Below are 14,846 nucleotides of genomic sequence, written 5' to 3' on the forward strand. Positions count from 1 at the left end.
CTTTATTCTCTTCCAGCTGGAACTGTTTTTGAACATTATTATTAAAATAATTAAATTATTAATAATCTTTTAATATTTTCATAATACTGGCAGAAAAATAGCTTATTAAATATATTGAAAGAATCACTACTTTCCCTGAGGTCTACATAAAATTATGTTTGTTGTGTATCAATATATCAAACTCTCTTATCTCGACCACCACTATTAATCATCACTACTAATGAAACCTATTAATATTTTAATTACTATAGTAGTCAATATGACTTTACTATTTCATTTTTTTTTTACTTTTTTCTTTTCATTTAAAATTGTTTACTACAAATTGTAATCATTTTTTTTTCAAATTGTTGTCCATAATGGGTTTTTTTCTACTCGCTATACATACTGTATGTATTTTGCTACAGTAAGTTTCCATATGTGCTTGCCATTTGAGAAATCGGCAGGTTTAAATTAAAATAGCTTATTCTTGTGACAATTTATTATAATCCTTTAATAATTTCCTTTAACTCTATTATTTTCTGCATCGAACGGCGATTTCATGTGAATATCAGCTGCAAATTTAATTCCCATCTTCTCAATGGCATATTTTCCTTCCCTGATGAATTTAGCAGTGACTGTTTTTCCATCAGGATGCGTCACATATCCATACGCTAAACTTTTCCCTATGGCGAATCCGTAATCAGCACGGCGGATGAATCCGACAATTTGATCGTTCCTCCATATAGCCTCGAAACCTAGTAGAGCCTCATGACTGAAAGAGAATTTATATAGCTCATTTAGTCTTGGTTCAGCGATTACAGTAAAGGCCAATTTACACAAATGAGCGGTAATGATAATCAAAATACTGTATAGAATCTATGTTATATATACACACTGCGGACGGGCGGTTTTCGCACAGGATAGATACAGATTCTATGTGGAAAAGTTACATCATGCCACACAGTAACTCATAGGTAACAACTATACTTGAGCTGGAGTTTTTGTATAAAATAAAAATATCAGCTCAAGCTATCAACTAAACATTTATTCTTCTCAATTTCTGATAAAAAAAATGAACAAAAAAAAAAACATTAAAAAGGCTAAAACGATGAAAAAAAAGAAACAATAAGGTTAAACTTGTTAAATCAGCAAACTTCTATATTCAGTGGAATTCATAAAACTGGTACTACTGTATAGGCCTACTAATGATGTCTTTACCCACACCTTTCACTCATCAGTGCGCGAGGCCATAGCATACATACATTTCAACTTTATGAACTATTTTAAATGAAACACACGGTCACACATGTGTCAGAATACTACTGCGTTTTTCTATCATGAATGAAGAGTTTAAAAGTACAGTAATGTGTATTGAACAAAAAATGGGTTGCTCGAATCCCCTCTGCTTTGTGTCACTTGACACTGTGTTTGTAACAACTATTAATTATACTAATTGAAAAGGTATTGTTTGGGCCACAAAAAGACTCCGCCCCTCCTACTTATTTCAACAATACAAAACCATTTTTACTTTCATAATCTTAATACTATTCTGTAATTACTACACTCATTGTTAAAAGGTTTGCATGGCCAATACAAGGATTGTGGTAAACACCATGCAAGTCCAAAAATAGAAATACAAAAGTTGAGAGTGCTTGCTACAATAAGACTTCTGGAATGGCCAGTTCACACTACTAGTCTATTATGACATGCTTTCTTAATATGTGTTCACACATCCTGCCAGTCTATTGTCTATTTTCTTCCTCAACTTTACTTTCCTATCAGTACTCCAAGGAAAGATGGTAAACTACACTTACTCATCAATTGTGAAACAAGCTAGTCTTCGTTTCAGCCCTCCTTCTTTCTGTTTCTCCAACGCTTCTCTGCCTAGAAATGGGACATCGGACTTAAGTTTACAAGTGAAGGCGAGACCGCCCTCTAGTGGTGTGTCATCTGGCCGGATGTCTGCATGCCAATGCCTGTAACCTACAACAAGATACAGTATTAGTAATGTAATTTTTATGGTTAAGTTGAAAAGGTTAAATTTAAACAATACCGTCCCTTTAATACGGGTGTCAATTTAATACTAGTTAACCCACTGGGTTAAACTGGAAGGGTTACCTCTTTAAAGATGGTTGAAATAAAAAATACAGGTGTCTGTAATACAGGTGGCCATTTAATAAAGGGAGCCATTTAATACAGATGTCCCGTAAATACAGGTGTGCCTTTAATACAGGCTTCCATTTGAGACATCCCTTTAATACAGGCATTCTTTATTACAGTTGTCTCTTTATTACAGGTGTCCCTTTAATACAGGTGTCCCTTTAATACAGGTGTCCCTTTAATACAGGCATCTTTTATTACAGGTGTCCCTTTAATACAGGCACGCTTTATTACAAGTGTCCCTTTAATACAGGTGTCCCTTTAATACAGGCATCTCTTTAATTAACATGTGGCCATTTAATACAGGTGTCCCTTTAATACAGGCATCTCTTTAATCAACATGTGTCCCTTTAATACAGGTGTCCCTTTAATACAGGCATCTCTTTAATTAACATGTGGCCATTTAATACAGGTGTCCCTTTAACATAGGCGTCCCTTCAATACCTTTTTCAATGCTAAGCGAATCAATTGCTCTGTAGCCTGCGTTAACAATCCCATGATCAGCACCAGCAGCCATAACAGCTTTGTACACTTCAACCGATACATCATTGTCCATGTGTAATTCCCAGCCTAGCTCACCCACAAATGACAGCCGCATAGCACGCACTGTATGCTTGCCAATTTTAATCATTTGCTGGGTGGAGAATGGGAAGTTGTCATTGCTAAGATCTGTGTCGGTGAGAGCTTGGAGAACTGCACGGCTGTTTGTAATATAAAAATGTTTGTTAGTTATTTTTATTTTATGTTACATCACACAGCAGATGTCTAGATATATCCTATAAACAAGCAATCTAACAACAGGACACTGAGCTCGCCTTGCCAAGATAGGAACTTGTGTAACAGTCATTTGATGTTATGTCTGCAAAAAATACCAACAGTACTGTACTATGTAACATTTTTTCTGCGGCGTGCGGTATCTGTTAAGGGGCGTGGAACTGATTGTGTCAGAGCCACATATAGAGTTCCAGAGCTCAGCATCATGTTGTTGGATTGCCTTGATATAAACAACAACAATACATATTACTGAACCACTTTGGGGGGAGTATCCTTTTTAGTGAAATAAAAAAACAATATATTGCTATAAAAAATCAAAATGTTTCGAATGGTTACAAATTTACATACAAATATTGCAAGTAGAATCTTTATATTTTACAATAATTCATAAAGATGTTGATATAAAGTTTGCGGTACACCACATATATTAGTTCTGAAAAGAACTGTTGAGTTTCTCAACATTTCGATCAATATGCTTTGATCGCCCTTATGATTTGATCGTCCTCACTCCTGATTTCGCCATGCAAACCTTCAAACAATTCATAAAGACTTTCCAAAAAAAAATTTATTGTATAATTATTAATAAATACAGCAGAATTACCTTTTTGGACCCTGTATACTTATCATACACATATCTTCACTGTGATCTAATAGTTGACAATTAAAGCCTTTATCTTGTATTTCTGTTAGTATATGTTGCTTGCCCTGCTCCGCTGCACCCCCACCAACAGCAACATAAAAACCACGCCCTGAACAAATTTAAAACAGATTAATATGAATTATACTACAGTAAAACCTCTATTAAGGGGACATCTTTGGGACCTAGCAAAGTATCTGTAGTTGGTTGTAGTGTTAAAATATATATTGTGACTCATTTGTTTCATAGGTGTGTTCCCTATAATAGGTGTCTCCCAAATGAGGTGTTTTACTGTATGTGAATTATATTCTAATTATCCCAATAAAATATAATAGTTGTTGGTAAAGTATTTTGATTTGAGATAATAAAAGTCCAATTTCCAACCTTCAAATTGTGGTTCAACTGGACTCCCATCACCAGATTCAATCATACTAACTGTTAGATCGCCCTCAACGCCCCCACGTTTATTTAACATACATGTATAAACAGTTGAACCTAAAAAAAAAACAAATTCAATCCTGACATTCTGAACAAAATTAATTACAAAATCATCATCACTTTTCGCACATACTGTAGCAAAATTGCAAAATATGGTTTAGCCAACAAATTGGTATTTTAAAGTCAACAAATACAGTATTACAATGTGAGTGATATGGAGAATTATTATCGATTTTTAAGTCAGTTAGTTGGTATAATATATTTAAATTGGGTTGATTGCTCTGATGTTAACTAATGTTGATAAATTCAAAATAAAAAAACCAGACTCAATCAGACCAGAAATAATTAACTTAAATAAAAGTATGGTGTTGTTAACACTGGTTTAGATAATCTCAATATAATCAAGGTAGTAATTTTTTTTCTATTGAGGGTAGAATTTAAGACGAGTCGAGTGGCCGAGCGGTTAAGGCAGCGGCTCCGCAAACCATAGCTATACAATCGGCACATGTTCAAGACACTCCTCGACCATTGTTCTGATGGTAGAACTTCTTGGATAAGGACTTAAAGCTGGAGGTCCAGTGTACACATCTGGCTCATGTGCACTTGAAAGAAACTAGTACATTTTTCGGAAGAGTAGGGGGCATAGGTGGATTCAAAGTGTGGGGTGGGGGGTCCCCAGCCGGTACGGCCCCCTAAATTTTGTAATGTGTAATGCAAAAGATAGGACACTAATTTCAGTTTGGATGCAGTTAAAATTTGCCATTTTTAGGCCCAGTGATCTTTCTCTGGGGAGGGAGGTTTTTACTCCAGTGTAGTGGTACTTTCAGCCCCGTCATTGCCACACGACACGAATGGACCCTTAGGGGAAAAGAAAGTTTTGGTATGTGTCGCAGGTTATTCCCCAATTTAGCATACAGTACCTTCATTTTTGGTCATATCGTTTGAGAATATCCAATCAGCAGCTGCCTGTGAATCTGGTCCAGTCAGATAAAACTTTCCAAAGTAAGACATGTTGAACACAGCAACGTCATTTCGACAACTTAAACATTCCTTGCCAATCTAAGAACAAAACATAAATAAATTGTAATTGGAAAGTTTTAAACTATATTTGAACATTATTCGCCTTCTATGATCCAATATGACGACTATCATGGCATCAGAAATTCCCACTTTTCACTGCGTTTTAACATTTGTTTGTTATACAAATTTTTGCTACTCATGCATCCATACTGTCATGAGGTATCAAAATGATTTAATACATACAATATGCAATGCAATTATTGCAATTCAGCCCTAATGATGATATTAATGGCGAAATATTGAATCCTGTCAAGATGGAGTGAATTTCATTACTTTGTTGAGTACAGTATTATTATATATTTGTCCTTGACAACATACAGTATTATTGATTGATTGATAAATGTGTGCGTCTGTATACTATGTATTGTTTTAATATGTGGATGACCTGATCAAGGTGTTCTGTTGCTATATTAGACCTATTCTTGAGTATGCATGCCCTGTGTGGCATGGTGCAATTACTAAAAAATTAGCATATCAAATTGAAGCTGTTCAAAAAAGAGCTCTAAGAACTATCCTGGGAAAAAATTATATATCGTACGATTTAGCTTTAGAGGAGACGCAACTCCTTTCGCTTGCGGCAAGGAGGGAAAGTCTGGTCCTTTCCTTTGGTCAGGGTCTCATAAAATCGGCTTTGCACAGGGATATGCTCCCTCCTTGCCGCAAGTGAAAATTAAACCTTAGATCCAATGGTGGAAATCTGGAAGTGCCTAAATGCAAAACCGACAGATATAAACGGTCTGCTGTACCGTATATTGTTGATCTGCTTAACTCTCAATAAATTTTTTTTTTTTTATATAGGATTTTTATAAGTAAATAAATAAATTCATTTAAATTAATACTATTGTAGATATTGCTAAAAATAAATTAAAACCTTGATAAATATATATATTGGATAAATTTTAAAGATTAATGTACAGTATATTTATTTTTTTATACATATTGTAAATTTGTTTGTATTTTTGTTCTGTAATGTAACTTTTTATTATATGTACTACAATAATTTCAGACTTGTTCTGCTTTTTGTAATGTTTTTTATATACCGAAATAAATAAAAAAAAAACAAAAAAAAAAACAAGCAGTGGTGTTGTTAAGCCAGCTTGCCGGTAAGCAGTGGTATTGTGTTAAGCCAGCTAAAATAAACGGAATATACCTGACGTTCGTACTGTTGAATTGTTGTGTGTCTACTTAAACCTTAAACTTAACTGAAATCTGAATGTAGTAATAGACAATTATTTAATTATTTGTCAAAAATAAAGTGATATAGAAAGTTTAACATCTCATATGGCTGTCAAACCATAATGTTTCTATGTGGTTAAACAAAGGGATTAAACAGATGAGAAAAATTGAATAAAGTATTCCGACAAGATCTACTTGAAGAAGGTTGTCATGTCACATACAGATATTATACATCTAAATTATTTCCTGTCATTTGATTGGACGATTGTGGGTCACATGGCGTGCAATAGTACGCACTTTTTTTTAATTTGTTGAAATATAACCTTTCATCATTCACCTCATGCCATTATTTGTACCATTACACTCATAAACATTCATTATATTATTATACTCACTGGGGCTTTCTTTTTCATCATGATAATATGTTGGAACAGAATTCATTTTAAAACAATCAAATAAAGTAATACCTTATCATGGTGTTTAGGAAAGTCATATGTGTACTCGTCGCTAAGCAACTTGCCATATGCATAATCTTTGTTTGCTTCGATACCATAGTAACCATAATAATCATAAGGTTTTAACTGAAATAAATAGTTAACATAAACATATCAAATATTTGTATTATACAAACTTGTAATTTGGTTAAATACTCAAGCCGTTTAAGCCAAGACAACTTTTGATTCCATCCAGTCATTCGCACCCATTTAACATTTTAAAACAGCTTTGTTGGCGGCAAAAACTGTATTTTTAAACCAATTTCTTTGCGAATGCTGCGTTTGGAAATTCTCGGCTATATTCTGTACGTTTAGAACATCATGAATTCAATGAATACTGCAGATAGAGCTCATTCATTGGATGGATAAAATGTTACTTATACTGTAAAATAAAGATTTTTTTTTTATAGGGCAGTATTAGATAGGTAAAATAAGGGCCATATATTGAAAAAGTTACGACATTGCGTTCATAGATTTTAGAAAGTCACGTGGTACATTACTGGCTGTTATAAAAATACATAATGTTCAAAAGGCTTTAACTACCGAATTTAATATCAAAACAATCCATTTGTTTAAAGGTTTTCATTAAAATAATAACAAAATTATTACGTTAATGCGTACATGATTTTAAACAACAAAATGTAAAAACAATACATTAACTATAGAGAACCACTATCCAAATTAAACGCACACGCATAGAGCGTGCATGGAGCGCGTAATATTTTGGACACAAAAATGGCTTCTAATCCATTCAATGTCTGAACTCTTTCAATATATGGATCTGGGTAAAATGTTAAGTTATAGAATAGTGGTCATTTTTTTTATTGAGGGCAGTATATTTTTAAAACGACAGGATATAACTATTATTTACCGGTGCTGGAGATTCAAGATTGAACCAGCCAGGTCTTTCCCATCCGTGACGTTCTTGATACAAACAGCCAGCATCTTCAAGTACCTGCAATTGTATCCAATAGTCAATGATAATAATTAACATGTATGTTAAGGCAATAATCACATTTTGATGATGTATCAATTCATTATTTATGATAATTAGTCTAGTAGAGTATGGTAGACTAGCCATCTGCATATCGAGAAATGAAAACAATGTTAATTGAAAAATGAACTGTCATTTTTTTATCCATATTGATAATTCATTCGAAAAATTCTATATTAAAAGAGAGAGATGTTGTGTATTTGTTTGTTATACACATTTTTGCTACTGTACTGCACACACACACGAGTGGTGTAGACCAGACCAATTTTGTCTAGGCCTACAGTACAATAAATTGGTAGAGGGCGAAGAATAACAAAATCTTGTATTAAGAAATGTTTGTTGTTACACCCTGCACTGTACAGTACATGTAGAGAGCCACCTGTACTGTACATGTAGAGAGCCACCTGTACTGTACAGTACATGTAGAGAGCCACCTGTACTGTACAGTACATGTAGAGAGCCACCTGTACTGTACAGTACATGTAGAGAGCCACCTGTACTGTACAGTACATGTAGAGAGCCACCCGTACTGCACAGTACATGTAAAGAGCCACCTGTACTGTACAGTACATGTAGAGAGCCACCTGTACTGTACAGTACATGTAAAGAGCCACCTGTACTGTACAGTACATGTAGAGAGCCACCTGTACTGTACAGTACATGTAGAGAGCCACCTGTACAGTACATGTAAAGAGCCACCTGTACTGTACAGTACATGTAAAGAGCCAATTTAAATAACTTTACAAGATAAAATATAATTTCACTATAGCCTTCACAACAAAGCATACCTTGTGGAGGGCGTCCTTTCTCAGACCACGGCTTGCAAGCGGTTCGTCGTGCGGAAAATACATCGCATAATTTTTAGCGTAAGCTTCATGACTCCTCTCTTTAATCCATTTTTGGTTGCCAGTTACAGAACTTGGAAAACGTCTTGAGTAAAAATAAAATTATATAAAATAATGCACTGTTCTTAAAATGTTGTGCCCAAAAAGGCTTTCAATGAAATTGACTGAAATGACAATTTCATATACTGTAATATGCAACGGGACAAAAGTTACCACCGTAAAGGGACAATCTGTTGTACAATAGCAGACATAAGATCAAGTCAATCGCTCACTAGCTTGTATGCTCAGACAGATACTCCCAAGTAACACAGGGTGAATACTGTAGTAAAGAGAGTTTCCAGTTGTCAGGTGGAGTCTGAATTCTGAGCCTTTTGTACCTTTGTATCTAGTTTACACTAGCAAACTTTAGTTTTTAAAAACAAGCTAACACAGTTTACAAACAACAGTTCGATCAAGTTTCCTAGTGTAGACTAGGCTTTGATGACATAAATCTTACCTGATATCAAGGGAGTACATATCAATGGTAGGCCTACCATTCACAATCCACTCAGCAAGCTGCCAACCTACACCACCACTTAACATCATACCAGAGCTGTTAAATCCACAGTTTAAGTAAAAGCCTCTCACTTCTGGGCTCTCACCCATAAGTGCTTTGTGATCGGCTGTGAAAGATTCTATTTAGGAGACAAGTGAAGTAAACTTAATATTTTCCTTACAATTTGCCATTGATGTGTGGAGCACTGGTAGAGTCAAGGGCGCCAAATGTATCCCTATGTTGGTGTAGGATGCTTTTTTGTGTTGATCTCATCCATGGAAGAACAAAATGAACTTATGTAAAACATAAAAAGCAATGGTACTCACCTGGTCCACACACGGTAGATTTGACACCAGTTTGCTCAATGACCGGAACTCTGTTTATGGCGCCATCTATATGTACGCTGAATACATCCCAGTCAAGTTCAAATAATGAAAATGCAAAATCATTCTCAACCTTCAAATGAAAATGAAAAATTGTCACAAAAGCAGACAACAAAATTATTCCATGTTCAGTATTGGGAATAAAAAAACTTTTTGAGAGCTTGTACAAACACCTACTGCAAGTATGCAGCCATCCTACCATCTCCCAGGTAGAACTAGCTACCTGGGAAGGTCATCATGTCACCTGCAAGGTCATCCAGCCACCAGCAAGATGATCCGGCCCCCACCTACAAGGTAATCCCAGCCACCTGCCAGTATTGTGCTCACTAGCAGAATAATGCAGTCACTAAGTGCACAGTCGGGCTATGAGAAACTTTAAAATATAGCTTAACTTTATTTTTGGGATAGGAAAAAAACTCATTTGGTGTCACCTTCGTTATATTTATTCAAGTAGTTTGAAACAAACCTTATCCCAGAAAAGTGGGTTTGGCTCATAGCCACCAATTGACAATCCATCTCCTTGGAGTTTTAGATAAACAGAGGCATTATGGTCCCTAACGTTTGGCATATTTTGAATCCCCTCGATTCGTTCAGACACGATGTATGCATGCCGCATAGCAAGTAGAGGTACATTTACACCTGCCATCGCACCAACATATGGGCTCCACGCACCTGCAAGGAAAATCCAGGATCCTGGTTACAATTACTTAGTTGGTGACCTTTCTTTGATTTCACCAAGTTTTCATATACTGTACAGTAGGTACCATTGTTTCATAAGTGAAGGCAGGTAGTGGAGAGCTGTATCTTGTTGTGGAGTTGTAGCTTGATGGTTAACATGCTTGCTTTCCAATCACAAAATCCAGTGTTCAATCCTGACCTAGTACCTGAGTAATAACTCACTCCTCTTTATACTACACTCACTCAAATGAGAGTTTAAGTTAAAAGCAAAATATGCTTTATCCATCCAGCAAACTAGCTGAAGTTGGATGTCTTTAAACATAAAAAAATGAATAAAAATACAACCATAACCAAATATTTAAATACCTATTAAAGACGATTAAAGACGATTTATATGAATAACTTTTTACCACAGGCATTCACGACAGTATTTGTACGTATCGTCCCTGCATCAGTCTCAACCCCTTGAACACGTCGAGTTCCCATGTCGTCTTCTGTTACTTTTATACCCGTCACATTGCAGTTCAGAATCACCTAAATATAAAAATAAACTTGTATATAGATGAACTTAATGTTTTTAAATTACATAGCTCAAGAGCACTATCTCCCAATTGTGTCCTAGCAAAATAGTTATTTCTAAATACTGTACCTTAGCTCCACTTTTTGTAGCAGCTCGTGACAAAGCCGTGCAGTAACCTGCTGGATCCATAGTGCCATCACCTGGACTATAGAGGGCGCCATGCATATCGTTTACGTTCATAAGTGGGTACAAGTCTTTCGTTTCTTCTGGACTAAGAATATGTGACTCAATACCTAATGCCTTTCCCAACTAGAAAATTTAAAAAACATTTATTATTGATTGAAATATAAAGAATATATATAAGAAATATGCTGGGCTTGCAGAATCAGTTTTCCTCAATCCCAGGGCAACTCAAATAGACAAAATGGTCGGTCCTGAAGCAACCTAGTAAAATAAAAAAAGATTACAACAATGTTTTGCATCTGTTGAGGAATACAACAGTATAGACCAATCTCAATTAGATGTTTGATTATTTCGGCCGCCATTTATTTCGGCCACCAAGAAATAGAGAGGGCAATCAAACTCTGGTTGGCCTGAGGGCAAACAGTGTCTGAGATTTCATTCTATTCAGCCGCCCTTTTCATACACACTTACAGTCATCATGCGTTTATATTCATCCAGTCTTTCTTTGTTAGATGCTATAAATATACCGCCATTTTCTATCCAACCAGGGTTGATCCCAGTCTCTTCTTCCAGTACATCTCGTATCAAGTTTCTTGTGTAATTGTGTAGGATTGTGTCCGTGTCGTTGGGTCGTAACCGCCATAGTAAACCTGTAAGTAAACAAGTTTTAGTAATGCCAGTCTATCAACAAACAATTTTAATTCCATTAAAATAATTATAAACATACTAGACTGGAGTTGTATCTTGGTGGTTAAATGTTCGGCTACCAATCCCAGGTTCCTGGGTTCAAATCTTGTCAGATGTCAGAATTGTTAAAACGACCTTCACAACCAAAATATTTCTTTGTAATAAAATTTATTTTAAATGGAACGCTATAAAAATAATCCTCTGCTTCATCAGAGCATGAATACCTAATAACCAGACAAGAACGTATCTTTATTACGTTTTACTATCAATCCATTTTCATATCACGCAATCCATTTTTCAACAATATAGTAGTATAACAATAACATTTTGATTGAATATTGAGGGATTAGTTACAGTTTGACTTTGAATAAACCATTGGTAATTTACTGAAAATCCAAAATAAACTTGTGTTATAATACAAACAATATTATTCAATCAAAGAAACGCTCTACTACACATGAGAAATAGATGTCGGTCGATAAACTTCTGACGACGACTAAAACAACGACAATCAGCTAAATGTTAGTGATTTTATTTCATCTCTGGCTTGTTACATTTTTCATGACACATTACCGGACTTCCCCCTCCTCTCGCAATGAACTACAGTACAGATCTTCCCTGTAGATCTTCGTGTATGTAGCATACTACGTTATTCACAAATTACCCACGCATAGCAGTGTTACTAGAGCCATCACAGATTACCTCTAATGGATCAATCATTCACACATGATTTCAAAAATTCATCGACAAACGAAATATAGCCTATATTCATTCCTTTTAAATATTAGGCATATTGCCAAGGCTAATAATTGATTTGTCCATAATTATTGAGTTTTGCCGGGGGTTTTTCGTAATCTAAGGCCAATTTTTAGGCCAAATCATAATTGTACGTATAGTTTTGTATTTCCGATGCGTGTAGTACTCTATTTATCTTCATTTCCGTACGTTCGTAAATATTAAGCTGAATTTCCGTAGTAATTTATAGACGTTCCGAAATTTGAACCGTGTTATACCGGTAGCAGAGCAAAGTTTGCTTCTTTCTGCAATTGTCCTATCATTATTTTCTTTGTTTTAAAACAACACTTTTGTAAAGTTTATAGTGGATAAATAAAAATGAATTTTTGGAAATTGTGGTTTTAACATCTGACTTTATTTAGCATTTTTAAATGAATTAAAATTCCAAATTATACAATTTAACCTTTTGCTCAATATTTATAGCAACAGCTTCATATTTTTTGTATAACTTTTTAAAATTATTAATTGATAATTAATTTACATTAATTGAGTACAGTTATTAGAATGTATTACCGTACCAAAAGTACCTTCATCTGGGACTTCCATGTGACGTTCGCATTGAACGAAAAAAAAATTATTATGAATTTTACTTGCGAGAGTACCATTTGCGGCCATCTAGGGGTGTCATTTAACAATTTGCTTGCTCAAATACTCAGTGTCTACAGCCCTGGAGTCTTTGGGCAACCCTCTTAAAATAGTCCTACGACTGCCCCTGATAGCTCTATCTATATTTATTTACAGCAATTTGTTGAGGAAACTAAATATATCAATGTAAATAGGTGGTATTGATACAGTTGAGTAGGCCTACGTATCGGCTGGTGGTCTAGAAAAAAATAATCGAATGCTATAGGCCTAATGTAAACTACAGTACATGATACCATAGATATTATAGTGTAATATATTAAATTCACTATAATCCTCTATGATGATGATACACTATACTTCATAGTCACACATAAATATTGTAGGTAACCGCAGCGTTCCATTTTTTGAAGGAAGGCTATATACTTTATAGACGGTATGAGTTATTCACAACAAGTTTACAAATTTTTCAATTACAAATAACCTTTTGTATTGTGGGGCACGTCTCTAGTCTAACTTTAGGGTGTCTGGTACTTGCGGTGCAGCAGACAATTAGTCTGTTGTTATCCATTTAGTATTGTATGAACACAACTTGTTCATTTGGCATTAATTTTGAGTGGTACCTCACTCATCTATGCTAGCCCCATTTTAGGCCCTCCCTCGGGGGGTCTGGCGGGCCTATTGCAGCAGACAAAAACTCTGTCGTTTGTGATACTGGTATAAGGATGCCAATGGGCATCCCATGGTGGTAAAATTAGGTGGTATCTCTCTCATCTAACCGGTGCCGATTTTTTAGCACCTTTCGGAGTCCCCCGGTCTAGACGCAGCAGGGGGTACCCGGCAGACTCCCATTTTCATTGACTTCAAGTGACCCCAAACACACTTAAATAGTCAGATATTGGTACCTAGCTCATCTAACCAAATGTCTCTGGGCTGCCTGTCTACAAGTACATTTATTCTAAATTGTCCCAAAAACTTGCCTGCAGTATGCCAAGTTGTTCCCGCTGTTAATTGGTCTCGTTCTATCAAAACAACATTTTTTACTCCCAACTTTGTCAAGTGGTATAATGTACTGCAACCTACAGCCCCGCCCCCTATGACAACCACATCTGCTTCTGCGGGGACAGAGTTTGGGGCAGTGGTAGTTTCTGATTTAAGAGTCTTGTAGGGAACCTCACTTCCTACATCACTGCCTGCTGTACTACTATAGAAACATGAGGGTACAGTTCGTTGGACAGATTTAACATGTCTGGCAGTTAGCAGGGATCTGATTATCAACTGGTTCATTGTGGTTTGCCAAAAACTTCAGGAAAACAAAACCTGTAATAAGAGTATAATAAGAGTATAGAATTAGTGCATGGGAAATTGTAATTTTTCTTTTTGAGATAGGGCCGGGGGAGGTGGCCGAGTGTTACAAACATGTCATGGATGGGAAGCCATATTCAGCCAACACTGGCAGCCAAGACAGTGGTTTATAACCAATACAGTACAACTGATATAAAAAAATGTGTTTTGCAGCCTGCATAGGCTACACACTATAGCCTCATCCATATCTTTCCTGCTGCCCTGGATGACCGTTGTAATGTGACACAATTCGAGCTGTTGTCTGTGCGTGTGCACAGTGTACAATCAATACACACAATTCACAAGTGACAAGTTCAGGTGGCTAGATATATTTAATAATAGCAATCCTTGATTCCTAGACATATTGTCTTTATTTTAGTACCCAATTTGTGCACTCCTATATACATACTTAAGACTGTCTCTATTCAAATCATAGACTAGCTTAGGCCTAGTTGTGAAACTTAAAATGAAATACAACAAACCAGTAACACCAAACCACCATGAGTTGTTGATACTCAGTCAAACACACAGCTAGTACTAATTTGTAGAATGTACCATTCTC

At 35.7% G+C, this 14,846-nt stretch overlaps 1 protein-coding gene across 2 annotated transcripts; it reads right to left on the reverse strand.

Moving 5' to 3' along the window:
* Positions 1–5: 5 nt before the first annotated feature.
* On the reverse strand, positions 6–14,784 carry LOC144837700 (sarcosine dehydrogenase, mitochondrial-like). Of its 2 annotated transcripts, none has more exons than XM_078692917.1 (17): positions 14,767–14,784; positions 13,927–14,260; positions 11,348–11,532; positions 10,823–11,002; positions 10,584–10,707; positions 9,962–10,167; positions 9,439–9,568; positions 9,074–9,251; positions 8,521–8,662; positions 7,610–7,693; positions 6,712–6,825; positions 4,909–5,047; positions 3,935–4,045; positions 3,515–3,662; positions 2,584–2,840; positions 1,794–1,962; positions 6–751 (listed from the first exon to the last, which is right to left on the reverse strand). In XM_078692917.1, exons 2-17 carry the CDS (start codon positions 14,225–14,227, stop codon positions 490–492), a joined length of 2,730 nt encoding a protein of 909 aa, XP_078549043.1. In that variant the 5' UTR covers positions 14,228–14,260; positions 14,767–14,784; the 3' UTR covers positions 6–489. The 2 variants fall into 2 exon arrangements, with proteins under 2 accessions (XP_078549043.1, XP_078549044.1); XM_078692918.1 differs by lacking the exon at positions 14,767–14,784 and adding an exon at positions 14,694–14,712.
* Positions 14,785–14,846: the final 62 nt, after the last annotated feature.

The sequence above is a fragment of the Antedon bifida genome, chromosome 3, assembly GCF_963402885.1.
Source record: "Antedon bifida chromosome 3, ecAntBifi1.1, whole genome shotgun sequence".
Lineage (NCBI taxonomy): Eukaryota > Metazoa > Echinodermata > Crinoidea > Comatulida > Antedonidae > Antedon > Antedon bifida.